At 36.0% G+C, this 24,490-nt stretch overlaps 1 protein-coding gene across 1 annotated transcript in view; it reads left to right on the top strand.

Annotated features, from left to right (window-relative positions):
* The window catches only part of LOC129228694 (potassium voltage-gated channel subfamily KQT member 4-like), a 346,119-nt gene that overhangs the window by 275,879 nt on the left and 45,750 nt on the right, over positions 1-24,490 (top strand). The window contains exons 3-4 of the mRNA XM_054863378.1: positions 11,302-11,430; positions 12,417-12,527. Of these exons, the coding sequence (XP_054719353.1) occupies positions 11,302-11,430; positions 12,417-12,527 (240 nt within the window). The remainder of the gene's footprint in view (positions 1-11,301; positions 11,431-12,416; positions 12,528-24,490) is intronic.

Raw genomic sequence — 24,490 nt, 5'->3', positions numbered from 1 at the left:
ATACTGCCAAACAAGATTTGCCCCCCTACTAGGGATTGCAATACCGGACCAAAAATTCAATACTGGTATCCGGTATTTTTAAAACGTGATACCGGTATTAATACCGGTATTCGAAATTTCTCAAAAAACGATCGGAAATATATTGTTTCGTTGACACCTCAATAATTTTGTGCAAAAGTTGTATTATTTATAAAACGTATTGTAAACAAATATAAAATGAAGGAACAAATGTCATAATGAAAAATCAACAATAGAAAGAAGCATAATGCTCTATTGGATTGTCTCTAAGCCTAGAGCTTATTTCAGAGCATAACTTTCAGGCAGTTGAACATACTCTTTCTGAACTTATGCAGGTAGCTAGTACTGAAACATTGCTCGATGCACCTCCTCTAATTGCCTCCTTCACCTTCAATCAATCCTTCATCTTTTTCCTCGATCTTCAAGTAATTTAGTCACTTGCGTGTTATTTTTTAATAAATCCTTTTGAATGTGTGTGTTTCTTTTGTATTATAGGTATTATTACTTTTATTATAGTTATTTTTTTCATTTTTGAATTTTCGCTAGTTGTAATTTCTCTTCGAGGGACAATAATTTTATAATGTTTTCATCATCTTCAACAATTGAAAGTATTACTGCATAAAGTATTATTCTGCCGTGTGCAGGTAAAGGGCAGCATCTAATTCCAACATCTTTATGTATTATTTCTGTGGCCTGTTTTGTTATCGCTACGTGAGATCTTCCTCAATTTATGATCAATTTCGTGATTTACCCCTCATTTTAAAGTTTATCATACAGGCTAATGACGAAAAATAGACCCATGGTCTAAAAATACAGGACAATTACATTCAGAATTACTCTTGAAATTAACTTTTACCAAAATGAAAGCGGACGATCAGAGAAATGGAAAAAATAAAAACATGGTGCCCATAAACGCACGAAAATGCGATTCAACTCACCATCTAATATTGAAAATATCATTTTGCAATTTTTTGCTTCTTTTATTTATTTGTGCTTTTGAAACAAAATTTTTCATCAGTAGGTTGGTTTTGGTTATGTATCATGGAAAAATGAATTTACATTTAAAATAAAAGTACGCATTTAATAAGTGAAATTTAAAACTCTTTAACTAAAATTTTCAAAATTGCTGTTCAAAATACCGGTAATCGTAAAACCGGTATTGCAATCACTAACCCCAACTATTGGCTTTTACGTTAAATGCCAGCTCTAACTGCTTCTGTTGCGCCATCTAGAATCAAAGTAACTAACTAAAGTAGATGTTTATCAGTTATTTAAATACACAAAGGAGCACAATTTGCAATTTTTGAACCTATAATTTAACTTTCTCTATTATTCTAATAAATCGTAACTGATTTTGAGTAACTAACTAATAAAAGTACGTAGCCTTGAAAACATTGTTTACATTTTTACTCCAATGTATTTGGTGTGCTAAATGTCAACCGCTTTTCTTTACAGCAAGTATAAGTATATATAAATATTGGAAAAGCATTTGTGTCTTATCTTTAGTTGATGTGTAAGCAATTTATTATAAAATGCAAGTGTGGAATACTGTTTCGCAACTGCAAGTGATTGTGTAAGGTGTCGAGAGAAGTGCATGTAAAGTGTAGGGTGCCGTTGGAAGGGCGCCAGTGAGACCAGTTCTGTGAGAAGTCCATATGGTTCCGAGTTCGCGAAAGACGCAGCGCTTTTCACTCAGTTTCGCTTGAATTCAACGATTACATGTTGCTAAACATGGGCAATATCGCTCTTTTTGGTGATCCACTTCATCAGAGAATCGTTCTATTTCGGTGTTTTTTTTTCTTTTCTTTTTTTTTTGCTCTAGTTCATTGAACTCGTTCATTTAAAAAAAAAATGCGGGCGATCTCTTTGTGGAAGTTCCTCACTTCCATTGAAAATGTTTCATTCTATCATAAATAACCTTTTAAAGAAAATAACTAAAATAAGCTAACAGTACGAAAATATGCCCACAAAAATTTAATAGAAGTGAAACTTTTTTTTTTCAAGGAAGCATAAATTGGGGAAAAGTTTGCATTGCCTGTCAATTTGTTGAACTCGATGAGCCAGTGACTCGTCCAGAGAAGAATTAAAGATTAGACGAATAAATTCTTCGAACTAAAGTTTTTGGAATAAGGACCTTAGTTTTAAAAGCATGACGGGGACTTAAACTGAAGGGTGAGGGAAATTAAGGAGTCATATGGATGATGCACAGTCAGGGGTGTGCGCAGTGGGAGAGAAGAGACACCTGTTGGCTCGGACCCGAGCCTGAAGAGGGCCTTATATTTTAAAAACAAGGCGTGAAATATAGGGGTAAACAATGTGGAGGGGGGCCTGGAAACGTCATTTATGATGGGCCCCAAAATTTCTGCGCACTCCCCTGCGCACAGTGTCATCTCTATCTATTACGGCACCAGTGGATTTATAATTTCTCAATATAACTTGGTTTTATTTCTAACTAGTGGTACCCGCACGGCTTTGCCCGTAATAGAAAATTAAGAGGTCTTTTGGTTCGCCTGTATATTTACAAATAATGTATGGCGAATTGTCTCGCCAATTGGCTTGTGCCCATGTTACGGTTCCACGTTATGATAATTTCGTAATTTACGCGTCCATCTAATGAGAATTTTGTTCTTAAAATTGGAATAGAAAAAGAACCACACCGAATTTTCGAAAACTCGCTTCGAGGTGCACTGCACACCCCCATGCTACAATCTAACTTTGTGCCAAATTTCATGAAAATCGGCCGAACGGTCTAGGCGCCATGCGCGTCACAGTGATCCTGACAGACAGAGATCCGGACAGACATCCTGACAGACAGAGGGACTTTCAGCTTTATTATTAGTAAAGATAAAGAAGAGATGTTTGTTTATTGATATGATCAACAGATGAAGAAGTTCTTAGCAAAACTGTAGCATTCTTACACATTCATTTGAACATCATCATTGTAAACTTTAACAAAATGTCCGTAAATAATGTTTACGGAATTGAATAAAAATTTTGTTTCTTACGAAATCATGAACTTCATTAGTCAATGATTCATTAGTCAAAATACATTAACTTTTAAAACCATTATTTTGTAATGAAATATATAAGCTGTGACATGCGGGACAAAATGGCAGGTTTTTCCGTGAACTGGCCCAAAAGCTAATTTGAAATGCTTTATATAAAGCGTAATTCTAAAAAAAAAAAGTTTTTAAAAAAAATTGATGTTTTTTCTTCTGATGCACATGATTAAAATTACTTTAAAATACTTTAATTTGTTTCCTGTGTTTTGCTTCAGTTTAGAACAAAGGTGGGGATTGGGGCCCGAAAAGTGGGGGGGGGTCAAAAAAAAAACAACAACAACTAAAAGTTGTAGGATTTTTAACGGCAGCATAAAAATGAAAGAATAAAAAAAGAGAGAGAGAAAAAGTACAAAATTTTGCTAAGGCTGGTTTTTAGAGCATATGAGTTGTAATTGTTGCAAATTTAACAGCTTTACTCAAATTTTTCTCAAGGTTTTGATGAATTATGCACGCAATGACTTTCCCCAAAGAAACACTTTGCAGGAATTATACTTACATTATTTATCCCTAAAATATTTTTGGAAGTCGTAAACACTTGGTAATATCTTCATTAAACAAGTATGGCTTGGATAAAATTAGATAAAAATGAAACAACGTTTAAAAGCACAGAAAAGATAAAAAGTTTATAAAAACGCAGACATGTTTCGGAGGCAATAGCCTCCTTCCTCAGTGCGAAATGTACAAATGGATGAATCAAGGTCAAAGGAAAGTTTAAACTTTCCCTTGACCTTGATTTATTTATTTGTAAAGGAAAGTTTAAACTTTCCCTTGACCTTGATTTATCCATTTGTACATTTCGCACTGAGGAAGGAGGCTATTGCCTCCGAAACATGTCTGCGTTTTTATAAACTTTTTATCTTTTCTGTGCTTTTAAACGTTGTTTCATTTTTATCCAATTTACCTGCACAGAGCTATCGCTTTTCAATCAAGTATGGCTTGTTTTAGGAAAACAATTGATTTACTAATATCTAAACAATTAATATACAGGGTGTTTCAAAATGAATAGCGGGGTTTTAACATGTTATAATATTTATTACACCACACTTACAGCCACAAGTGATATATCAAATGAAAGAGAAACTCAAACAGTCTTCTTCGTTGGCATCAGTGCGCATGCGCTTGGAATGTTTCTGCTGCAATCCGCAAGAAAGCGCTTGTAGCAAAGATGGCGACTAAAGAACAGAAAGTGTTTTGTGTTTTATCTTTCAGCAAGATGGTGCGCCGCCTCACTGGCATAATGAGGTACGCGATTGGCTTAACCTAACTGTACCCGACCCCTGGATTGGCCGTAAATGGCCTAATGACAGGGCTTGTTTCCCATGGCCCCCAAGGTCACCCGACCTAACGCCGTGTGATTTCTATCTTTAGGGGTTTATTAAGGACCGTGTGTATGTGCCTCCACTGCCAGCCGACCTTCCCGAATTAAGGAACAGGAATGAAACAGCTGTTGCGGCAATCACTAATGAGACACTCATCAAAGTTTGGGAAGAACTCGCATATCGTCTTGACGTGTGCCGAGTGACGTATGGTGCTTAATTTAAATTCTTGTAGACTATTATGTAAAACTGTTTGAGTTTCTTTTTCATTTGATATATCACTTGTGGCTGTAAGTGTGGTGTAATAAATATTATAACATGTTAAAATCCCGCTATTCATTTTGAAACACCCTGTATATAAGCTAAAAGTTACTGCTTGTGCTAAATAATATTTCTTAAACAGATATACAAAAAAAAAAAAAAAAAATATATATATGATTTGAAAGTTTTGACACTTTTGCTTTTTTTATTATTTCTAGTTTTTGTTCTTAAGTTGGAAAATAAAATAAATAATTGAACCATAAAAAGTGTGACCCCCTCCTCCTCCCCGAATTGCCGCCATTGGTTTATAACATTAATGCATTCCATAAGATAACACAAACCCCACAGCCTAGATACCTTACTTAAAATAAATCCTTCATAGCCACCAAGTAAAACTAAGCTGATAAAACGAGTTGCCTTGATTCCAGACAAAGTTTTATTGACTACAAACTCGAAATTGGTCGCTTGAAATGCGATTAATAGTGATTTACGAAATTCATAAAAGTTCCAAAGTCCCTGTAACCACCTTACCTAAATTGCAATGGCTTTCTGATCTTCCATAAAATGCCTCATATAAAACAATTTTATTGGCCATCCACTTCTTAAAAAGGATGTTGTTGCTACTCTAAGCGTCTTTTTTACTGATTGACGTGAATTATCGCGTTCTGCAATATCGGTGATTCGAACACATAATCGTAAAAACTACGCATTTGGCTGACGCAGCTTTTAATCGCTTTTGTTCTTCGCCAATTTTGGCGGTGACATATACTAATAGCAAATTAGCTACGCATTCGGCTGACGCAGTTTTTAATCGCTTTTGTTCTTCGCCAATTTTGGCTGTGACGTATACTAATAGTAAATTAACTACGCATTTGGCTCACGCAGTTATTAATCGCTTTTGTTCTTCGCCAATTTTAGCTGTGAAATTTACTAATAGTAAATTAACTACGCATTTGGCTGACGCTGTTTTCAATCGTTTTTGTTCTTCTCCAATTATGACTGTGAAATATACTAATAGTAAATTAACTACGCATTTGTCTGACGCAGTTTTTAATCACTTTTGCTCTTCGCCAATTTTGGCTGTGAAATATACTAATAGTAAATTAACTATGCATTTGACTGAAGCAGTTCTTAATTGCTTTTGTTCTTCGCCAATTTTAGATATGAAATATACTGTTACAAATTCTGTAAATAGTAATTATTTTTGTGATTAATTTGTTGTAATGTGGCTAAATTAAGCGTTTGTTCCATTATTTTGCATCTAAAATTATCTTAGTAACGTAACCTGTAAATAGCTTCTTGTAATGTACATACCACCCCCTAACATTCGACTGAAGTATGCGGTCCCCCTATTTTTCATTGATTAGATTCGTGAATGAATAAAAAGGAAATACGAGAGGCATTTCAAATTTTGTGGAAACTTCTCCTCCGAGATTTATAAATAGCCACGGCCGACGGCGGGAGTTAGTCTCGAGTTAGTTTTTGCTTGTGAATCGTGTCAGCGCTGCTCTGGAGAGTATGTATTAGGTATGTTTTGTGAAACCTTTGAGCTGTATTTCTGCTTATTTGGATGTAAATATGTGTGTAACCGTTGAAATTACGGTGTTAGTTGCTATATGCTTAATTGCTGATGATTAATTTAGCAGTTGTAACTATGTTTCCTGTACATAGCTGTAAATGAATCTCCTATGTTTTCTCAAGAACTGTGTCGTCATTCAAAGTAAGTTTGAAGTTGTGTCACGAACTCTTAACAATACTAATAGTAAATTAAACTTATTCTCAGCATGAAAAAAGGAGTATTCAATGCACAGTTGTAAGGATCAGAAATTGGCTTTAAACTACTCACTAAAAAGGCCATCTCCAGACCGTAAATCAGATTTCCGGATATCCTAAAAATAGATAAATCAATACCACTCAACAACAAATGCGTAAAGGTTTTTTATGCATATCCATTTGAGAGTGCTTAAATATTTTTAATCATTTCCAACAAATTTTAAACTTTATATTTTGAAGACATACTACCTATTATATTATTCTTAGCTAACGTTATTTTAACTAAAATTTCAGAGGAATGTTACAAATTGTTGTAGTATAGTAGTATTTCTGTAACGTCAATTATTACATGAAAAGTTACGGAAAAAATTAAGTTCTCATTGTTTGTTTTGTGCTGTTTTCTTTATTTTATTTTTCGAATGGATTTTCAGTTAATTAATGTTTCATAAATAGTTTTGTTATTTCATTCTGATAACATGCATTTGAATTTTCCAATTTATGCCAATTAAATTACATAATTACCCTTTCTTTCATCTTTCGGATTATTATTAAACCAAAGTTGTTTTTTTTTTCTAAATGTAACCCATTCTATGCGTCAATTGAACCTCAATAATTGTGACACGGGCAACGCCGTGCGGGTGCTGCTAGTAACTAAGATTTTCATCTTTATTACAAAAGCGTGGTGGTAGAAGATTTCTCTTCTGCCACGAATAAAATAATATTTCTTTGCAAAATATCGGACCATGGCCACACTAGATGGCACTGACGCTTTCGAGCCTTGACAATTTATGACTTTTCCGTGTTAAACCGAAGCAACTATGATCTGAAATTGAACGGAATCCTGTGCATCCACAAATCAATAACAAGTTTTTACAAAACGTAACCTATCAATAAAATGTTTTTTGTCAAAGTTGGTTTAGTTTTGATTGGACGTCGCCCATTTGGACCGCAAGAGGCGCCGAACGGAACCCTGGGATCCATTTACCAATAACCGCTTTCACAACACACTTTTCAACCCCGTAAATCCCCACCCCGGCTCCGCAAAAAAGATTGAAAAATTCCCTATTTCCATGTAAAAAAGGTTTCTCATCGCACCAGAGAAAGCGGTTTTTACCCAGTATCCTTAGCGGCTAGTGGACGAAACTTCGCTTTCTCTCCAAAAGCAAGCAGGAGGAAAAAAATTCCACATATACCTCGCAAATAACCGGAATGCGGTGAAAAGCAGGTTTTTTCCGGGGTCGAAGGGTGTCCATGGAAACGGCCGGCAACGTAATGGAAAACAGGGATTTCCTGTAGTGCCCTCTTTGTCGCCATGAAATTCAGCGATTGTCACGGCCTATAAGCGTAAGCGAAATTTAGTGTGGCCATGATCGGACTTTCAGCACCTTCCTGTCTCTATTCAAGTATTCGAGTGTTAACTTGAAATATTTTGAATAAAGTAAAACTAATTCATGCTGATAGCTTTTTACACTGAAGAGCTATGAAGCATATGTATGAGATTTTCTTTGTATTATTTTATTTAACGCAATGGAATATTTTACACATAAATATTCAGCAGTAGCTTGTATTTACGTACACTGTAAAAAAATTTCGAGACGTCACCGATTAGTTCCGTGTAACGATTCGGGATTTCACGGTTTTCATCTACTTTCCCAAAAAATTAAGTATCTTAGCAAAAAAAGTTTCCTGAATTGCTACAAGTTGCACGAATGCAGACTTCTCTCTGTAGAGATAACTATTTTTAGCTTCTGGTTTAAAGATTGACTGATCGCACTCAATAAGTATATGGGCTTTGGTTTGATAATGGTCCGTCCAGATTGACTAAGCTCCCAGTGAGAGCTAACAAATATCTGGACACTGTGTCTACTTACACTGTAAAAAAATTCCGAAACGTTTCTGAGTATTTCCGAATTACGTTTCGGGATTTTGATGGTTTTTACCCACTTCCTCGAAAAATCAAGTATCCGTGTCAAAAAGTTTCCTGAATTGCTACAAGTCGCACGAATGAAGACTTTTCACTGTTGTCAAAAATATTTTTAGCTCCCAGTTTAAAGATTAACTGAGCGTATTTATAAAGGGCATCGGCTTTAGATCAAATACGGCTCGGTCATGCTAATTAAGCTTCCAAAGGGAGCGAATAAGTGTGGACTACTTTGCTTTGCAAGAATTGCAGGCGGGTAAAATTTTCGTCATTTACTTGAAATTCTGGCTTTTCTTTGAACGTGTTTCCAATAACGCTCTTGGAACTACCTTGGTAAATCAGGAAGATGCCGATCTATTATATTATACATTCCTAAGTTTAATATAAAGTTGCAGAGACACGACTGGCTTTTAACGGGAAGATTTCTGAATCTTTCAGGAAGCTTCCTTGATAATTTCAGGAAGGTTACTGAATTTCAGCAGAAAACGTTCCTGGTTTTTGCAAGTTCTGTTACTGGCAGAAATTAGGCACATCAGCTGCCCATTATTTTCCAGGGACGTTTCTGAATCGTTTTTACAGTGTAGCATGGTAAGAATTGCGTTGGCTTGGTTCTTTCTTGCAATTCTGGCCATGGTTGCATTAGTGCTTCTGGAGCTTTTTGAAAAAAAAAATAAATAAAAACAGGAAGATTTTAATCACTTACGTTAAACGTACCTAATTTCCCTTTAAGGCTACAGACTGGTTTTAACTGGGGATATTTCCAAATTCTTCAGAAAGGTAATTATCTTTTAGCGGAAAACGTTCCTGGTTATTGCAACTCAAATTACTGCAGAAATTAGGTACATTAGCAGCCCATTATTTTCCAGGAACGTTTCTGAATCGCTTTTGCAGTGTAGTTCTTTTTCTTCCACTATTAAAATGTTTACGCTGTTTAGTAATTTTATCGTTCTGCCGACAGTGTCTTCATACACTGTTTGTCCGGAAAGTAATAGGACTGAGTCGATTTAAAAAAATTTATTGAGCCAATTGTTGCAATTATTTAAAAACTTTTAAAATAGGCTCCTTCTGCGTCGATGCAGCGCTGCCAGCGCGATTTCGAAGCATTGAAGGTATCACGGTAGGCATTCTCCGGAACAGCCTTGAGAGCCGCGGTGCATGCTGCTTGGATCCCCTCTGTCGTCTCAAAATGCTTGCCTTTCATCGGCCTTTTCAGGCGAGGAAACAAAACAAAGTCCGGGGGGCTTGGGGGTCACTTTCACACATGTTCAAATTTTCTCAGCACACTTCCACTCGCCGCAATTTCTGGTCGTCAGTGGGCACTTTTGGGACCAACTTCGCGCACACCTTGCGCATGTTCAAATGCACCGTTACAATGTCATGAACTACAGATTTTGGTAAATTTAACATTTGGGCAATTAAACAAATATTTAGTCGACGGTCTGAGTTCAAAACTTTGCGCACACGAGTCACATTGTCGGTGTTTGTCGAAGTCGAATGTCTTCCAGCACGGTCTTCATCGGCGACCACTTCCCGGCCCGCCAAAAAGACCTGGTGCCACCAAAACACACCACTTCTTGCTAAGGCAACATCTGGGTAACCCTGCTTGGTCAAATCAAGCGTCTCTGTCGCAGATTTACTGAGTTTCACTCAGAATTTAATCGCGTAGCTCTGCTCTAGCAAACGCTGCATTTTTGGCTTGCACCACTCACAGAAACACGTCGCGCGAAAATGCCTGTCCTGACTCTCCACGCGCTCGGAGACAACCGACTAGCCACTCTTTCGTTAGCTAGGAATGCCCTCTACCGAATCCAGTCGGCGCGTGCACGCTCTGAAGTACAGTCGCGGTGGAAGAAAATCAGTCCCATTACTTTCCGGACAAACCCTGTAGTTTTCTTATTATACGAGGGCTGTTCGAAAAGTAGTAAGACTAAATTTATGCAAAATACAGAACAACTTTAATCGTCATAATTTACATGTTTTTTTTTAAGAATAACTTCTGCGGTACTAATTGCATTTATTCCAACGTTCTGTCTACGTCTTAAAAACTTGTGAACGTTAAGTTTGTGAGAGCTATTTCAAAGCCGCCTCCGAAGAGTTTAAACATGCTTTGTTGCTTTCAAAATGTTTGCCTCGTGATGGTTTCTTAACTTGAGGAAAAAGCCAGAAGTCACTGATGTAAAATAATTCTGTGATTACCCTTGATGATAATAGCAGCAGTGTTAATCATTCTCTCTGTGATGGACGTTAAAGGTTGTCCCTCCTGTTCAATATCTTTCATATTCTGCTTGCCCTCCTTAAAAGCTTCATGCCGGCAAAAGTACAGACTCTAAATATTGCTTCATCGTTGAAAACTTCACGTATCATATCAAAGATCTCCGATGCTGATTTTTGCAGACGAAAACAAACTTTGATCGCATAACTTTATTCCAACGACGCTTCCGTTTTGACAACTGGCTGCGTCTTGTATGCGAACGCCAGCAGACTTCAATTCAAACACCTGATACTCAGGAACATGAGTCTGTACGTGCCAACTATCGGTAGTTCTTGTTGATACCGACAACAAGCATTTTTCATTGCCACAGAATTTAACATTCCGATGAGTGGTTTTCAGGCAGTAAAATTAGTCTTATTTCTTGTAGGCGCCCGCCAACAGTCTTCAATTCAATCACATGATACTCAGAAACATGAGTCTGTACGCGCCAACTATAGATAGATTTTTTTAATACAGACAACAGACATTTCTCGTGCTACAGGAATTAACATTCGGATGATTGGTTTCGCCGCAGTAAAATTAGTCTTATTACTTATTGAACAGCCTACGTATTTTTTTTTTTCACATATGAAATCCTTTTTTCCATTATGCTATAGAAATTGTTGTACTCTTAAAGTGAGTAACTTATTCCCATTAATCTTTTCATCTAACAGTTAAATGTTTCTTCTTGTTCTACAGGAGCTGTTTACGACTCTGTACATTGGTTTCCTGGGGCTTATTTTCTCCTCTTTTCTCATTTACTTGGCCGAAAAGGAGGCGAATCCTCAACATTTCAGCAACTTTGCCGATGCACTCTGGTGGGGAGTGGTAAGTTCTTTAGTTTCTCCAACCCCTTCTCTCTTCCTTTAGATTTATACTTTTTTACAAATAGTTTCTTGAACAACACCTGTTGTAACGCACTCTCTGGACCTGATTTACCAATAGGTCCATGAGGCAAAGCTGCATATAAAATACCTTTGCACAGCCAGTATATCTTTGCTTAGCTTCTATAGATCTATTACATATGGCGAGTAAATTTAGTGGTTTTGCAATCTAATGATCAGCAATCGATTGAATATCTAGAGAGATTTTGTGATCGAATGATTAGCAGTCGATTAAATTTCTAGAGTTCTTTTATAATCAGGATATTCACAATCGAGAAATATGTCTCGGGTAATTTTATCATCGAATGATCAGCCGTATAATAAATCTCTAAAATGATTTTATTATCGAATGTTCAGCAATCCGCTGAATATGCCCAGTGATCTTTAATCGACAGTACATTTATACACTCGCTTGATTTGATGATGATCGAAAGATCAGCAATAGAATGAACCTCTCGAGTGAGTTCAGATGAAAGTAATGAGTGGTCTTATGCAGCTCTCGGTTATGCCTCACAATGATTTCTTTCAAGAATACCGTGTGACTTTTTTTATTTTATTCAAAAGCTGCGTCTCCCGGCTTTACACGGTCTAAATCGCAAAATAAAAGTTACGTCAAGTGACGCGTGTTCAACAATCTGGCTTAAGCAAAAAAAACACCAGAAAAATTTCCCGACAGATTGCGGAAAAACAACCAAAAAGGAAAACTTTTAAATCACCCAATTATAGGAAAAGCCTCAAAACAAAAGCCAGAATTTTATTTGTTCATGTTCAAGAGAAAAAAATGTCAACCGATCTTTCTTCTCAATGATTTTTTCACGCTACAAATTTTAATGAAAGCAACAATGACCAATCGAACCCACGACCTCCAGCGCATGAAAGGAAGCTTCTTCCCCCAGAGGCACGGTTTATGATTTATCCATTTTCTTTCAGATTACTCTTTGCACTGTGGGCTACGGTGACACCGTCCCGATCACGTGGCCTGGAAAACTGATAGCAGCCTTCTGCGCACTCCTAGGGATCTCCTTCTTTGCACTTCCCGCAGTAAGTACACCATTGCTCTTACTTATGGACGTGTTATTACCAGCCAATTCGAAGCCTCTGTCATGCGCCTGACCTGCCGATTGAGCTGTATGATTGGTTGAAGAAAACTTTCCAACGGCGGAAGTGGCGCACTCAGAGAAAAAAAAATTCTGTTAGGGGTTTTCAAAAAAGAAAGTTGTTGCTTTTTTTCTTTCTTCATTCATTCCTAATGTGAAAATATTGTTTATACAGTGCTGGTAAAAAAAAATTGCGTCACCCTCGCATTTTCACAACAATGGAATGATGTGAGAAGTTTTGGTCGACCGATTAACGATGAATGTATGTGAAATTCTTCAAACTTATGAAATAAACATTTAACAGCAGGAATCCAATAATTGTTTACGTAGATCGGGGCTGTTTCCGGGCCAAGGCAAACGGCTGACCCCATGCTCATTTTTCCTTTTCCGAACCTACATGTGGGTTTAGAGAAGAAAAAATACTTAACCACATAATAAAGAAATAAATACCTTTGTGCTGAAAAATTAAAAAGTCAGTAATCCAACGTTATTAAGCACAAAACTTGCAAATGATTGCAGACACGTGTTTCGGTGTTACAAGGAACACCTTTTTCAATGCAAAGAAGTGTGAGCTTTTGGGATGAAAAGTCATCCGAGAAAAGGTTAACCACATGCCAATTTAAGTCTAATGGCAGGAGAAAGGTTTTTAAATTGTTACTTACCAGTTTTTCACTATGGCACGGAGCAGAATCATCCTGGAAAATGACGTTTGGAACTGAAGTAAAGTGATCCCGGATAGTAGGAAGCAGTTTCGCCTCCAAAATGCCAATATACACCTGAGCGTTTACTGTTCCTTGCACAAAGTGAAGCCCACCAACTCCTTAATCAGAAATACATCCCCAAATCTGGGATACGGGATGCTTAACTGTGTGTTGAATGCAGTCGGGATTATATTCCTCTCCTTTGCGGCGCGGGTGATGCAATTTTTTTTACCACCACCGTATATTTAACCAAATAATTTCCATAACTCAGTAGTTATTAATTTATACCACTCGCTGAAAACTCATGAAGTAATATGTAAATTCGTGTTGAGATCACAATGACTTTAAAACGAAGAAAATAGTTAGGGGGGGGGGGGGTATAAGAAAAAAGCACAATATATTTATGGCCACCGTTATTTTAATCTTGCTCCCATTTTTCTTTTTGTTTTGTTCATTATTGTTTTACTCAAAACTGTGGAACGCATTTTCCCGTAATTTGTAATAGCTTTAAATGTTACCCTGATAGTATTTCATTTAGTCACAAGACTGGGTATTTTTTAAAAAGACATCGCTAGTCACTTTCTATCAATTCTTAGACATAAAATTAAATCTGAGCGAGACATTGTAATATTTTCAAATGTTAAGTCTGATCTGAAAATGAACAATGCAGTTAGATTCCAAGACTCTTTTGGGCAAGTATTCTTTGAATCGAGTGCAGATCATGGGATTCTGGTCCCTTTATCGCGTCTCACATTAAAATTTGAAGTTTGTTAAATTTGATATTTAAACTGTTACCAAAAAACGATAGCAACCAATAACTATAACAAATACCTCAACATACGAGGGCAAATCAAAAAGTCTTTGCGCCTATATTTTATTCGCCAAAATCAGGTACATACAAGTATTTACAAATATACCTAGTGTACTACGTACCTTTCATTATTTCTCCACATAGTCACCACACAGTTCAGACATTTGTCCCATCGCAGCACTAAATTGCAGATCCCCTGTGGTAAATTCCTCCAACTGCCTGTGAACCTCCGTAAGACCGCATTTTTTGCTTTTTCGTCACATGTGAATCTCTGTCCTGCCAGAAACTTCTTCAGTAGAGCGAAAACGTGAAAATCACTAGGGCAAGGTGTGAACTGTAAGTTCCCAGTGAATTGCTATGGGCATTTGTCCGTCGCTCCATACAAAACGAACAACACTTCGATGCTCATAAGTTGTGGACGTCTGAAGAACAACCGTCATCTTAAATGACTGATAACAGCAACGCTCTTCCGAGCAAAAAAGCAGAAACGGTTTGGTACGGTTCAAGGAACTGTAACTGTTGGTAATGTACGTATATGTTTGCTTTGTATTCACAGTCATATTTTGGCTAAAAAAAAAAAAAAGGCGCAAAGACTTTTTTGATTTGCCCTCGTAGAAAGGATTAAGAACGCTGAACCATTTTTGAGTTAACGTGTCTCAGAAAAATATCGAAGTAGTCAAAAATAGCCTTCTATTTCATTATCAAATGTATCTAAACATTTTGATAATGAAAAACCAGCTTATGACAGCAAAAGTCTTCTTTCCCATTGATTTTTGAATGCCTGATTTTTGACCCATTGATTTTATTGATTTTTGAATATGCCTAGTCGTTACATTTTATTTGCACGAAACTCTCGATAACTCGAAGTCCCTATTGACCAGCTAAAACCTTCTAATAATTTGTAGTTCGAGTTATCGGGAGTTACTTTTTCTGCCTCCACAAGAGTACTTTTTATTTTATTTTTCAGAAATAATGTGTAACAAATAGACTGCAACAATAATAGTTTTTAAAAAAATTAACTCTACTAGTACTGCATTTTTTTTTCTTTGCAAATAATAAATTTTATTAAGATACTTGGGAAAAGGACGTTATTTTGACCGCTTGCATTTTTTTTTTTAAAATCTCATCTCAAAAAGTCATCAAATTTGTGAGCACAATTCGGCCTATTCATGCTTTTGGAATTTGTCAGGTGCTGCAGTAAAATATATGCGAAACCTGATACTTGCTGATTAGCTGGAGGTGGTACAGATTCTTACTCATTGTCTTTATCAGAATCTGCACAAGCAGAATCTCTACGAATGGCTTGCACAGTTGCAGAACAAGGAATCATGCGTAGTTATATTTTTCTCAAAATTCAAGAAATATTTCATTTCCACCCAGTGCTTGCTCATCAACAAAGATTTCAAAAAGATACTTTTCGTCGTTCATTTTGGCTTCGTTACCATTTTTGTTTGTAAAACCATAGCAGTAAAACAATTTTTAATTACTGTTTCTATCGTAGGCCCAATTTCATTTTGTTTTACTTCAGTTGGCATTACTTGAATACGCATCGGGTACGTGGTATGATTCAAAAGTTCGGGGACAAGTTGCATAAAACCTTACCGTGAATAGTTCCCATCACCGAAGCATATCCATCTTCAAAATAGTCACCTTGAGCGACTATGCTTTCTGCCAACGTTCGTATAAGTTTTGGAAGCATTCCTGGAAGCCGTTTCTCGCAAGCTCCTGTAAGGCCTCCTGCGATGAAGCTTTAACTTCATCTGACGAAAGAAAGCAGCGTCCCTGCAAATACTTTTTAATTGCTGGGAATAGATAAAAGTCAAACGGGGCTAAGTCCGACGAAACGTGATGTTATTTGCTTCATATTGAATCGATGCGTGGCTTTTATAGTGCTTTAAAGAGTTTTTCATTCTTTATGCTATGTATAAATGATTACTAATTATGAACCCAAACCAGGAGTAATAATAAGTAACACAAGCAGATAAATTTAAATATTTTATTTATTACATGTTTTTATTTATAAGTTACTTAATTAAAATGAAACTTTTGATTGAGGAATAAACATTTTAACAATATTAACATGCACTTTTTAATTGGCAAGGACTTTTTTTAGAAAGTCTTTTTTTGGATTCAATCTTATTGCAAAAATCTTCACAAGCTATCACAAGCTAATCCGATATTAGTTTTACATGTTAATGTTACAAATGACAAGGTAATCATCCTAAATAGCCCTTCAGAGTTTATTATTTTTTAATTTTTGGTTTTTATAAACAAATTTATCTTTTACCGGGGCGTGAAGTGTACCTGCCGGGCATCGGGAATTTGTCTTAAAACTGGGACGTCTGGAAAGCCTACCTATAACATATAAGCATTTCTCTGCAACACTAACCTCGATAATTGAACAAAAGAATTGATTGAAGGTTCAAAATATAAAGTAGTGCAAAATGTTGAAATTAAATCAAGAATACAAAAAAATAATAATAATAATTTGAATTTTGACCTCTTGAATTCAAATTATGTTTTTTGCAATCGTGTGTGTGTGTATGTAGGCGTGTGTGTTTATGTGTGTGGGGGGGACGTGTATGTGTGTGTAGGCATGTGTGTTTAGGTCTGTGTGCAGGTATGAGTGTGTGGGTAGTTATGTGGTGTGTGTATGTGTTTGTGTATGTGTGTGTAGGCGTATGTATGTGTGTGTATGTGTTTGTGTATGTGTGTGTAGGCGTATGTATGTGTGTGTATGTGCTTGTGTTTGTGTGTACGTACGAGTATGTATGCGTGTAAGTGTAGGATATTGACGCAACCTGAAGACGGTTTTCGCTAGAGGTGCAGCATCGTGAGGCGGCCGGTTGACGGTGATGACGCAGAGGGTGCTGGCGGGAAAATAAAATAAAAGGACCTCAAAACAGTCAAATGAAAGCAATAAGCAATCGTAATTGCTCAATAAAAAGAATAAAATAAAACAAGAATAATACATTGGGAAAAGAAAACAACTCTTGAAAGCAATTGTGATAGGAGTATTAATGTTTGTATCTAACCCAAAAAATCAAGTAGTTTAACTATATATGGGTTATTTCGCAATTTGTTATCATTCGAATGTTCTGAGTACACAAAATCCACCCTTTAACAACTGCCACTGGAGTAGTTTCAAAGGGAGAAAAGACAACTGGCTACTCGCAGGGCCGCAGAAAGCCAAAGCGGGACCCTTGTCAGTTTAGTCCCCCCCCCCCCCCCCCCCACAAAAAAACAGAAGAAGAAAACGGAAGGGAAAAAAATTTAAACAAAACTGCTAAGTAAAAAAAAAGACTCAATTATAAGTGCTACAACACAAAATCAGAAAAGTAAATTTTACTACATCTGTACGTTTCCACTTATTCGGAGTTTTTGCCCCTTTTCTCTCTTCCTTTTTTTCTCTTTCTTTCTTTCTTTTTTTTTCGCATCAGTGTCGCCGGGCCCACCTAAAACCCGGAAACCTGGTTTCTGACTTGTTTGAAGCGGCCTCTCGTCGGGCCTGGCTACTGGGTGAAGCAAAATCGGCTACAGTCAAACGACTAATAATACAAATAAACGCAAAATCAAGGAGATAACGCTTGAAAACATCAATTTCTATCAACAAATAAAGGATATCTTTATTGCAAAAGAAAAAATGTGTTCATTTACTGAATTTAGCATAATTTTTTCTAAAGAAAGTAGACCTTGAAATAGAAAAGAAATAATGAAATTGTGTAATTACATGAGATTTTGGATCGTAAAAATCTTAACAATTATAATGTGCTGTGTATCATACCACACGCCGAGGAAGAGAAGTACTTGAGAATTTTAGAAAATTGAAATTCCTTTTGGAAAAATGAAACGAACAAGCCAAGCAAAATATCGTTTTCATCATACGTTTGTAAATAGTTATATTTTCTCTCACTGGATGGCGCTACAATGAGATTTCCCAACGCCTTTCCGAAGCACATTCTGAGGTTTAAACACTCCATCTCCGTCTAATCTAAATCCAGTCTTAAACCACAATCCAATCCTTTCCACTCAGTTGTGGAGAAGACTTTTTAAAGTACGAAAATTCCATTACCTTGATTTCAAAAGCCGCTTTTTTTTTTACTGATAGCTGCAATTATTATCTTTAATACTGGGAGTTAGAGGTGAGACATCGATGGCAAAACATCGATATTAGAAATTAAAACATCGATGGGATTGTGGGGCCGATTTTGACCTTCTGCCCCACATGCCTGAAAAGGGATATCCATCCCCTGAACCTTCATTCCGCTACAAATAGCCTCCCTCGCATTTTTGAACGTCTTTTAGGTTAAGATGAGTTGACCTTCTGCCCCACATGCCTAGAATGGGACATCCTCCCCCATTCTGCTAACAGTTGCATCTCATAAAATAGAGAGTTAGAAGTAAACACATTTTGGCAGGAAAGTTTTCCCATCGCTTCTTTTGAGTAAACAACACTTGGAATTCAGAAGGGCATTTCCCTCTCTCTGCGACACCCGCATTGGGTCAAAAGGGGTTAGCTTCTTTCGGACATTTCAAACATTTTCCCGTCCCCGAGTCACAGTTGCAGGATATAACTTCTGAAGTTCTGACATTTTCAAGCCTATAAAATAGAAGACTTGGGAATAACAAAATTCCATTCTGACACTTTGCGACACTCCGTATCCCATAAAGCATAGGGTTTTCCTGGAAGCTGGATCTCCAGATGTTGAACTATGATCCTCCGAGAATGTGTCCCGCTCAAGGAACTGCATCCCCCGGTATAAAGCGGGGAGTTAGGATTTTGAGAGGAGGAGAAGAGATAGTTTTGAGAAGAGAGAGGATCGAGTTTTGAGGGCAGAAGAGCTTTTCCGAGCTCTGGTGTTTCTCCGAGACGTTTTGTCCGGAGTCATGATAGAAACGCGCTTGGATTACTTAATAGAGAAAGGACCGAAATCTTGGTACGTACTATACTAGCTCCCACTTCCCACTACTTAATTTAAACCAGTAGATTAAAGTTTAATTCCTTTGGAGAGCAGAATCATGATGTACTTAATTTTTGAAATCTTTAATGTTTTGAATATAAATGTTTAACTCTTGACTAAATATCTAACCTTAGTTTAGAATTGTACATGTACTGTTTTATTTAATAAATATTCAATGTGCTATAATGAATCCAACTATTATTTCTACTATATTCAACAGTCCAAAGGTTCACCAATTCACAACACAACGCTTTGTACCTAACTGCACTATGGGGAACGGTCCAACAGTATTGATACATCGATCAAAAAACATCGATGTTTCCATACATCGGTGCTTTAAAACATCGATCTTTTTATCAATGTATAACATTCATTTTTGAGTATACTACACTAATTTAAGCAATACAAAAAAATATGTACCCGACGAATATATTAAAAATACTGAACCTCAAATCATGAACATAATTTAATAAGAATAATTTCACAACATCTTCGTATTATAGTAGGACAAAAATTGATAACAAGACGAGCACCGATAATTACAAACCAGTTATAGTAATAAGGAAATATTTTCAAACAGAATGAAACTAAAAGTAAATTTAAATCAAAAAAGAATCTAAGAAAAAATGTATCATAGCACTTACCGTCAGTTGAATTATGAGAAAGAGTTGTGCTAATTGTTTTAAAAATACAAAATTAATTGTAAACAATTATTTTTTAGAGCAAGAAATATGTTTTGTATTGTTAGTTAATAATTAAACACAAATTGTAAGTAATAGAGAGACGTCTTGGTGGAGGAAATCGATAAGTAACCCCGAATATTGGTGTTGACAGTTCGGAGAAAACGAAGTTGGTTTACTTTGTTATCCAGAAGCGCATTTCTCTTTTCGCAGACTATCCCACCTGTCAGAGAAACATCTCTTTTCCATGGAACAGAAGTTACCATCACTATCAAATACTTTAAAGGCAACTTTACCAGCTCTGAATTTTTTAAGTTATAAATTTCGCCGTGATAACGTATGGGATTTTCTTTTAGTTTAAGAACTGGAACCTTGAAATGCAGTTCTCAGACTACCAGTGTCAGGTTCTCCCAATAGCTTTGACCTCTTCCTCACTCTCTAGTAGTCTTCTACTATCTTGTAGTCTTCCCAAAAATCATCCTCTGCACAGAAAAAATGATCTTATAAAATTGATGTAAAAAAATATGATTTATTTATTTATTTTTTGGCAATTCCATAAGTAAATTTAATTACCTAGCGAGAAGATTGGAACAATTTTATAATAATTTTCATTAAAATGCAAAAACATCAACATCGAAACCAAAACATCGATGGTCCAAAAACAACGAAAGTAAAACATCGATGTTTTTAACATCGATGTTTTACTTTGACAAAAACATCGATGTTTCGAAAACATCGACATCGATGTCGCACCCCTACTGGAAGTTATAATAGTGTTTACTTTCTAGATACATGTTGGTTCATGGAGCCTCGGATGATAGGTCTAGTCGGGAAAATATTGCCAAAATGATCAGAGGAAAACAAAAGGAATACGCTTAGCTTATTTTTCATAATTTTCTGTTAAATATTTGGTTTAAAGATGCGTTAAAATTAAGCAACTAGGAATACCAATAATCTAGAAATAACCATATGGCGGAAAGGTGAATTTGTATACAGTAGACCCTTGTTTTATGCGGGGGTTACGTCCCAAGGAAGTGCCGCGTTAATCGAAACCGCGTAAACTGAGACCTAATAGTAGTGTTAAAATAGGAGTTTGGTTCCGTCGATAACCCTTCTAGTGATGACTAATTGTATAATATGTTTAATGTGTACTTATATCGACTTTTATGCACAACATGCATAAAGAAAACATAAATTAATTTCGTGTTCTTTTTATAAAGAGGAGCTGGCTATGATAGTCTTTTGTCAGTCATTAAGAATTTTTCTCTGTAATTCTTTGCAGAGCATTAACACATCCATGATCACTTGCGTCATTTCCGTGATAGAATCTTCCATCACTAACAAATCAGAAAGATCAGTTCTATTGTCTAGGAATGGCTCAAATTTTTCATTGTGAACGTTTTTGGTTGTGCGTCACCAACGTCGGTATCCTCGTTAGTTTTAGTCTCCTTTGTCACTCTTAAAATATCTTCTTCCAGAGAGTTCTGAACTGTTTGAGTTTAATGCCTTTACTTCCTGGAAAGAGCTCTGGAACCAATAGCATAAAATATTTCCAGTTGCTCAAGCTCGATTATTAGCCTCCAAAATGCAGTTGATTACGCGTAATCTGCAATCTTTAGGAGTTTGAATTTTGAAAGAGGGGAAATTTTTAACTGTTTGCATTACCGCATCCGCGTAAAATAAGATAAAGGTGTCGAATCTTAAACCGCGTATAATCGAAACCGCGTTAAATACACCCGCGTAAAACGAGGGTCTACTGTATATGTGTTGGATTTGATTGAAATATAAGTATGTGTATGTGGAATTCGTTATGTAGAACTGTTATCCCTTGTAATTGGAACCAATGAATGATTGCATACGTTTAACATCACCTCAATGCTAACAAATTAGTGATTCGACAAAAAATTTACACTATTCTCTACTTTACCCCTTTCTCACCTAATAAAAATTCTGAAATGTTCCTGGAAAATTACAGGTGTTTCAAATATTTCTGTTTAAATGTTAAAATTAATATTTCTGAGTGATGCATATGTGAATGTAAATCGTCAGAACTGTTTTAAAAGTTGTTATCTCCCCCCAATAAATTATATATATATATATATATATATATATATATATATATATATATATATATATATATATATATATATATATATAAATATATGTTTGGTTCTATTTTTATTTTAATTACTTCTACTTTAATTTATAGAGGGCGCTGTTTTTGTTTTGTTCCATGGAACGATAAATAAAAATGGCAGTTTTGGCTGGAAAACTCAATTATGTTATGTGGCTTGTTTTCACACTTTTAGAATAACGGTTAGCTTTTGTGTATGCGGAAATTTTTCCTCTGGTGCAACGTACAATATATGTGTCTTTTTTTTTTTTTGCTTCTTCTTATTGCATTTTTTCTTAGTTTCAACACATGGAGCTAACTTACCTCTTGCGTCTCTTTTAAGAAATTCCATGATCTAAATTTGAAAATTAATGTTTATTCTGAGTAACACATGTATGTAATACTTTCTGTCATTCACTTTCTAAAAAGCGTTGTTTTGTTTTCTCCAATAATTGTCGACGCATTATTTTCTCTTAGAATTGCGTTTTTCCTTTGACTTTACACAGATCGCGCTACTTCCCTTATTTCACCCTTTCAAAATCCCTTTGATTTCAATAGATTAATATTTTGAAGAACGTCTTCGCATCTGCTTTTGAGATTTGTCCCTAATATATAATCGAATCATTGAGATCATAGAATTTCTTAAATATAATTGAAAATCTTACGAGGGCTGCAGAGTCGGAGGAAAATGTCTTACTCCGACTACAGGATTTTTAGAGACTACGACTCCTTTACCCAAAATTAGTCTGACTCCGGCTGTGACTCCTCAAATATTGGGAGAGCTGCGAATTTTGATAGAAAATCCTACTGACTCCGTCTCTAGAAATTTTAAACCTTTGACTCCGACTCCTTTACCATAAAACCAGTCCGACTCCACAGCCCTGCTATAGCTTACCATGAAAAGAAGGTTGATGACTTTAATGCAAAAACATCGTTTGTAATAGGTTGTTTGTTATTATTTTGGAATAGATAGGATTAGCGAGACGATGCCTCTTACTCTTTGGTGCTTTCTGGAAGATTCTACCTATTACAAATGATGTTTCCCTTAAAGGTCATCCGCCTTCTTTTCGTGGTCACGCTTAACTAACTGCAACCTGTAAATACTGAATTTTTTTTTCCAAACAAATTTTTTATATACAGTGAAGCACCACTTATACGTTTTTGAATGGACTATGAAAAAAGCGTACATATGAAAAAATGTATAATTGGTAAAGAAAATATATATTAGACCCTCCAGGGACAATTTAAAAAACGTATAATTAATAAAAACGAATAGAAGAGAAACGTATAAACTGTGCTTCACTGTACTATGTTATTCCACATAGACTAAATGAATTTATTGGACAATTCTCATTGCAAAACATGTCGCTGAGTTTTGCAATGCATTGAAATTAAGAACTGAACAACAATGACAAAGTAAAACAACAAATTGAATCGTGAAGACCGGAAGAGCGAAACATTTCACATACTTTTGCAATGGCATTGATGTTAAGAACTGAGCCACAGTGGCAAAGTAAAGCAACAAATTGAATCGGGAAACCTGATTTTACTGCTAATATGTTTTCACAAAATCATTTTGACCCTCTGTTTTATTTATAGTTATTAGGAAGGCTAATCTAACAGGAAATTGTTTACGTTTGAATTTAAAAGGCATATTGCTATCGAATGAAATAAATGATATCCGAGGTATGACAAATATTAGTGTTATATAATAATCAATAATTTTTTTTTTGGTACAATAATATTTTTCTCCAGTTTTACAATTATCAGTCTTAGGTCAACCCTTTTTTTCCAGTAAAGTGCATGATTAGTCCGTAAATGTATTCGGAAACACTTGCAAAATTCTCTCGATTTGAAGACGGTGTAAATTTGTGCACCTTAGCGTATCGGCAGCATTTCTGACCAATCTGCGTTTAGATCTTTCATTTAAAGACTCCATAGCCCACTGCTCTCTTCTTCGTAAATTATATTCAAGTGTTCTGAAGCCCAGAGGTAGCCCTTCCACACTGCAGGTTCGGGTTCGATCTCCGGGTTGGGCATGATTGATTCAGCTGTTCATTCCTTCAGTGGGTCGATAAAATAAGTACCAAGTATGCTTGGGAACTAAACCCACGGGGTTCCGCATTAGGCTGACCTCTTAAACGAAAACATCTGCCTAGCACCCCAGAGCCCTTGGTCAGAAGGAGTGAGATGGGTACAGTAGGCCTTGGCCCTCATAAGCTGTCGTGCCACTGGATTTGGTTTCTTGACTCTTAAAACACTCATTCTAACATTTTTTGACTAAATCGCTGCTTTCAGAGAATGTCAAAAGTTGCTTGCTCTTTGCAACTGTTAGACATTTTGAAACATATATATACACATATTTTGACACTGAACATAGTATACTTAATGGCCATGAAATGGTTTTAAGTGTGTTAACATTGTAGGGTTTTTTTTCACTGTAATTTCTTTTGTATTCAGAAAATGTAGGAAAGAAAGATTATATTATGTTTGTAAATTTAGTACAAAAATATCCCTTTGCATACTTCTCTCAAAAGATAATGGAATTGCAAACTTTTGCTTTATAATAATCCACTGCATGAGTTGCATGTCAAAGTAATTTTCCCCCTTTAAATGTATGAAAATAATAAGTGTTATGATA

The sequence above is a fragment of the Uloborus diversus genome, chromosome 8, assembly GCF_026930045.1.
Source record: "Uloborus diversus isolate 005 chromosome 8, Udiv.v.3.1, whole genome shotgun sequence".
Lineage (NCBI taxonomy): Eukaryota > Metazoa > Arthropoda > Arachnida > Araneae > Uloboridae > Uloborus > Uloborus diversus.
Note: the sequence above shows the minus strand (reverse complement) of the source record. Positions and strands in the feature narration are given on the sequence as shown.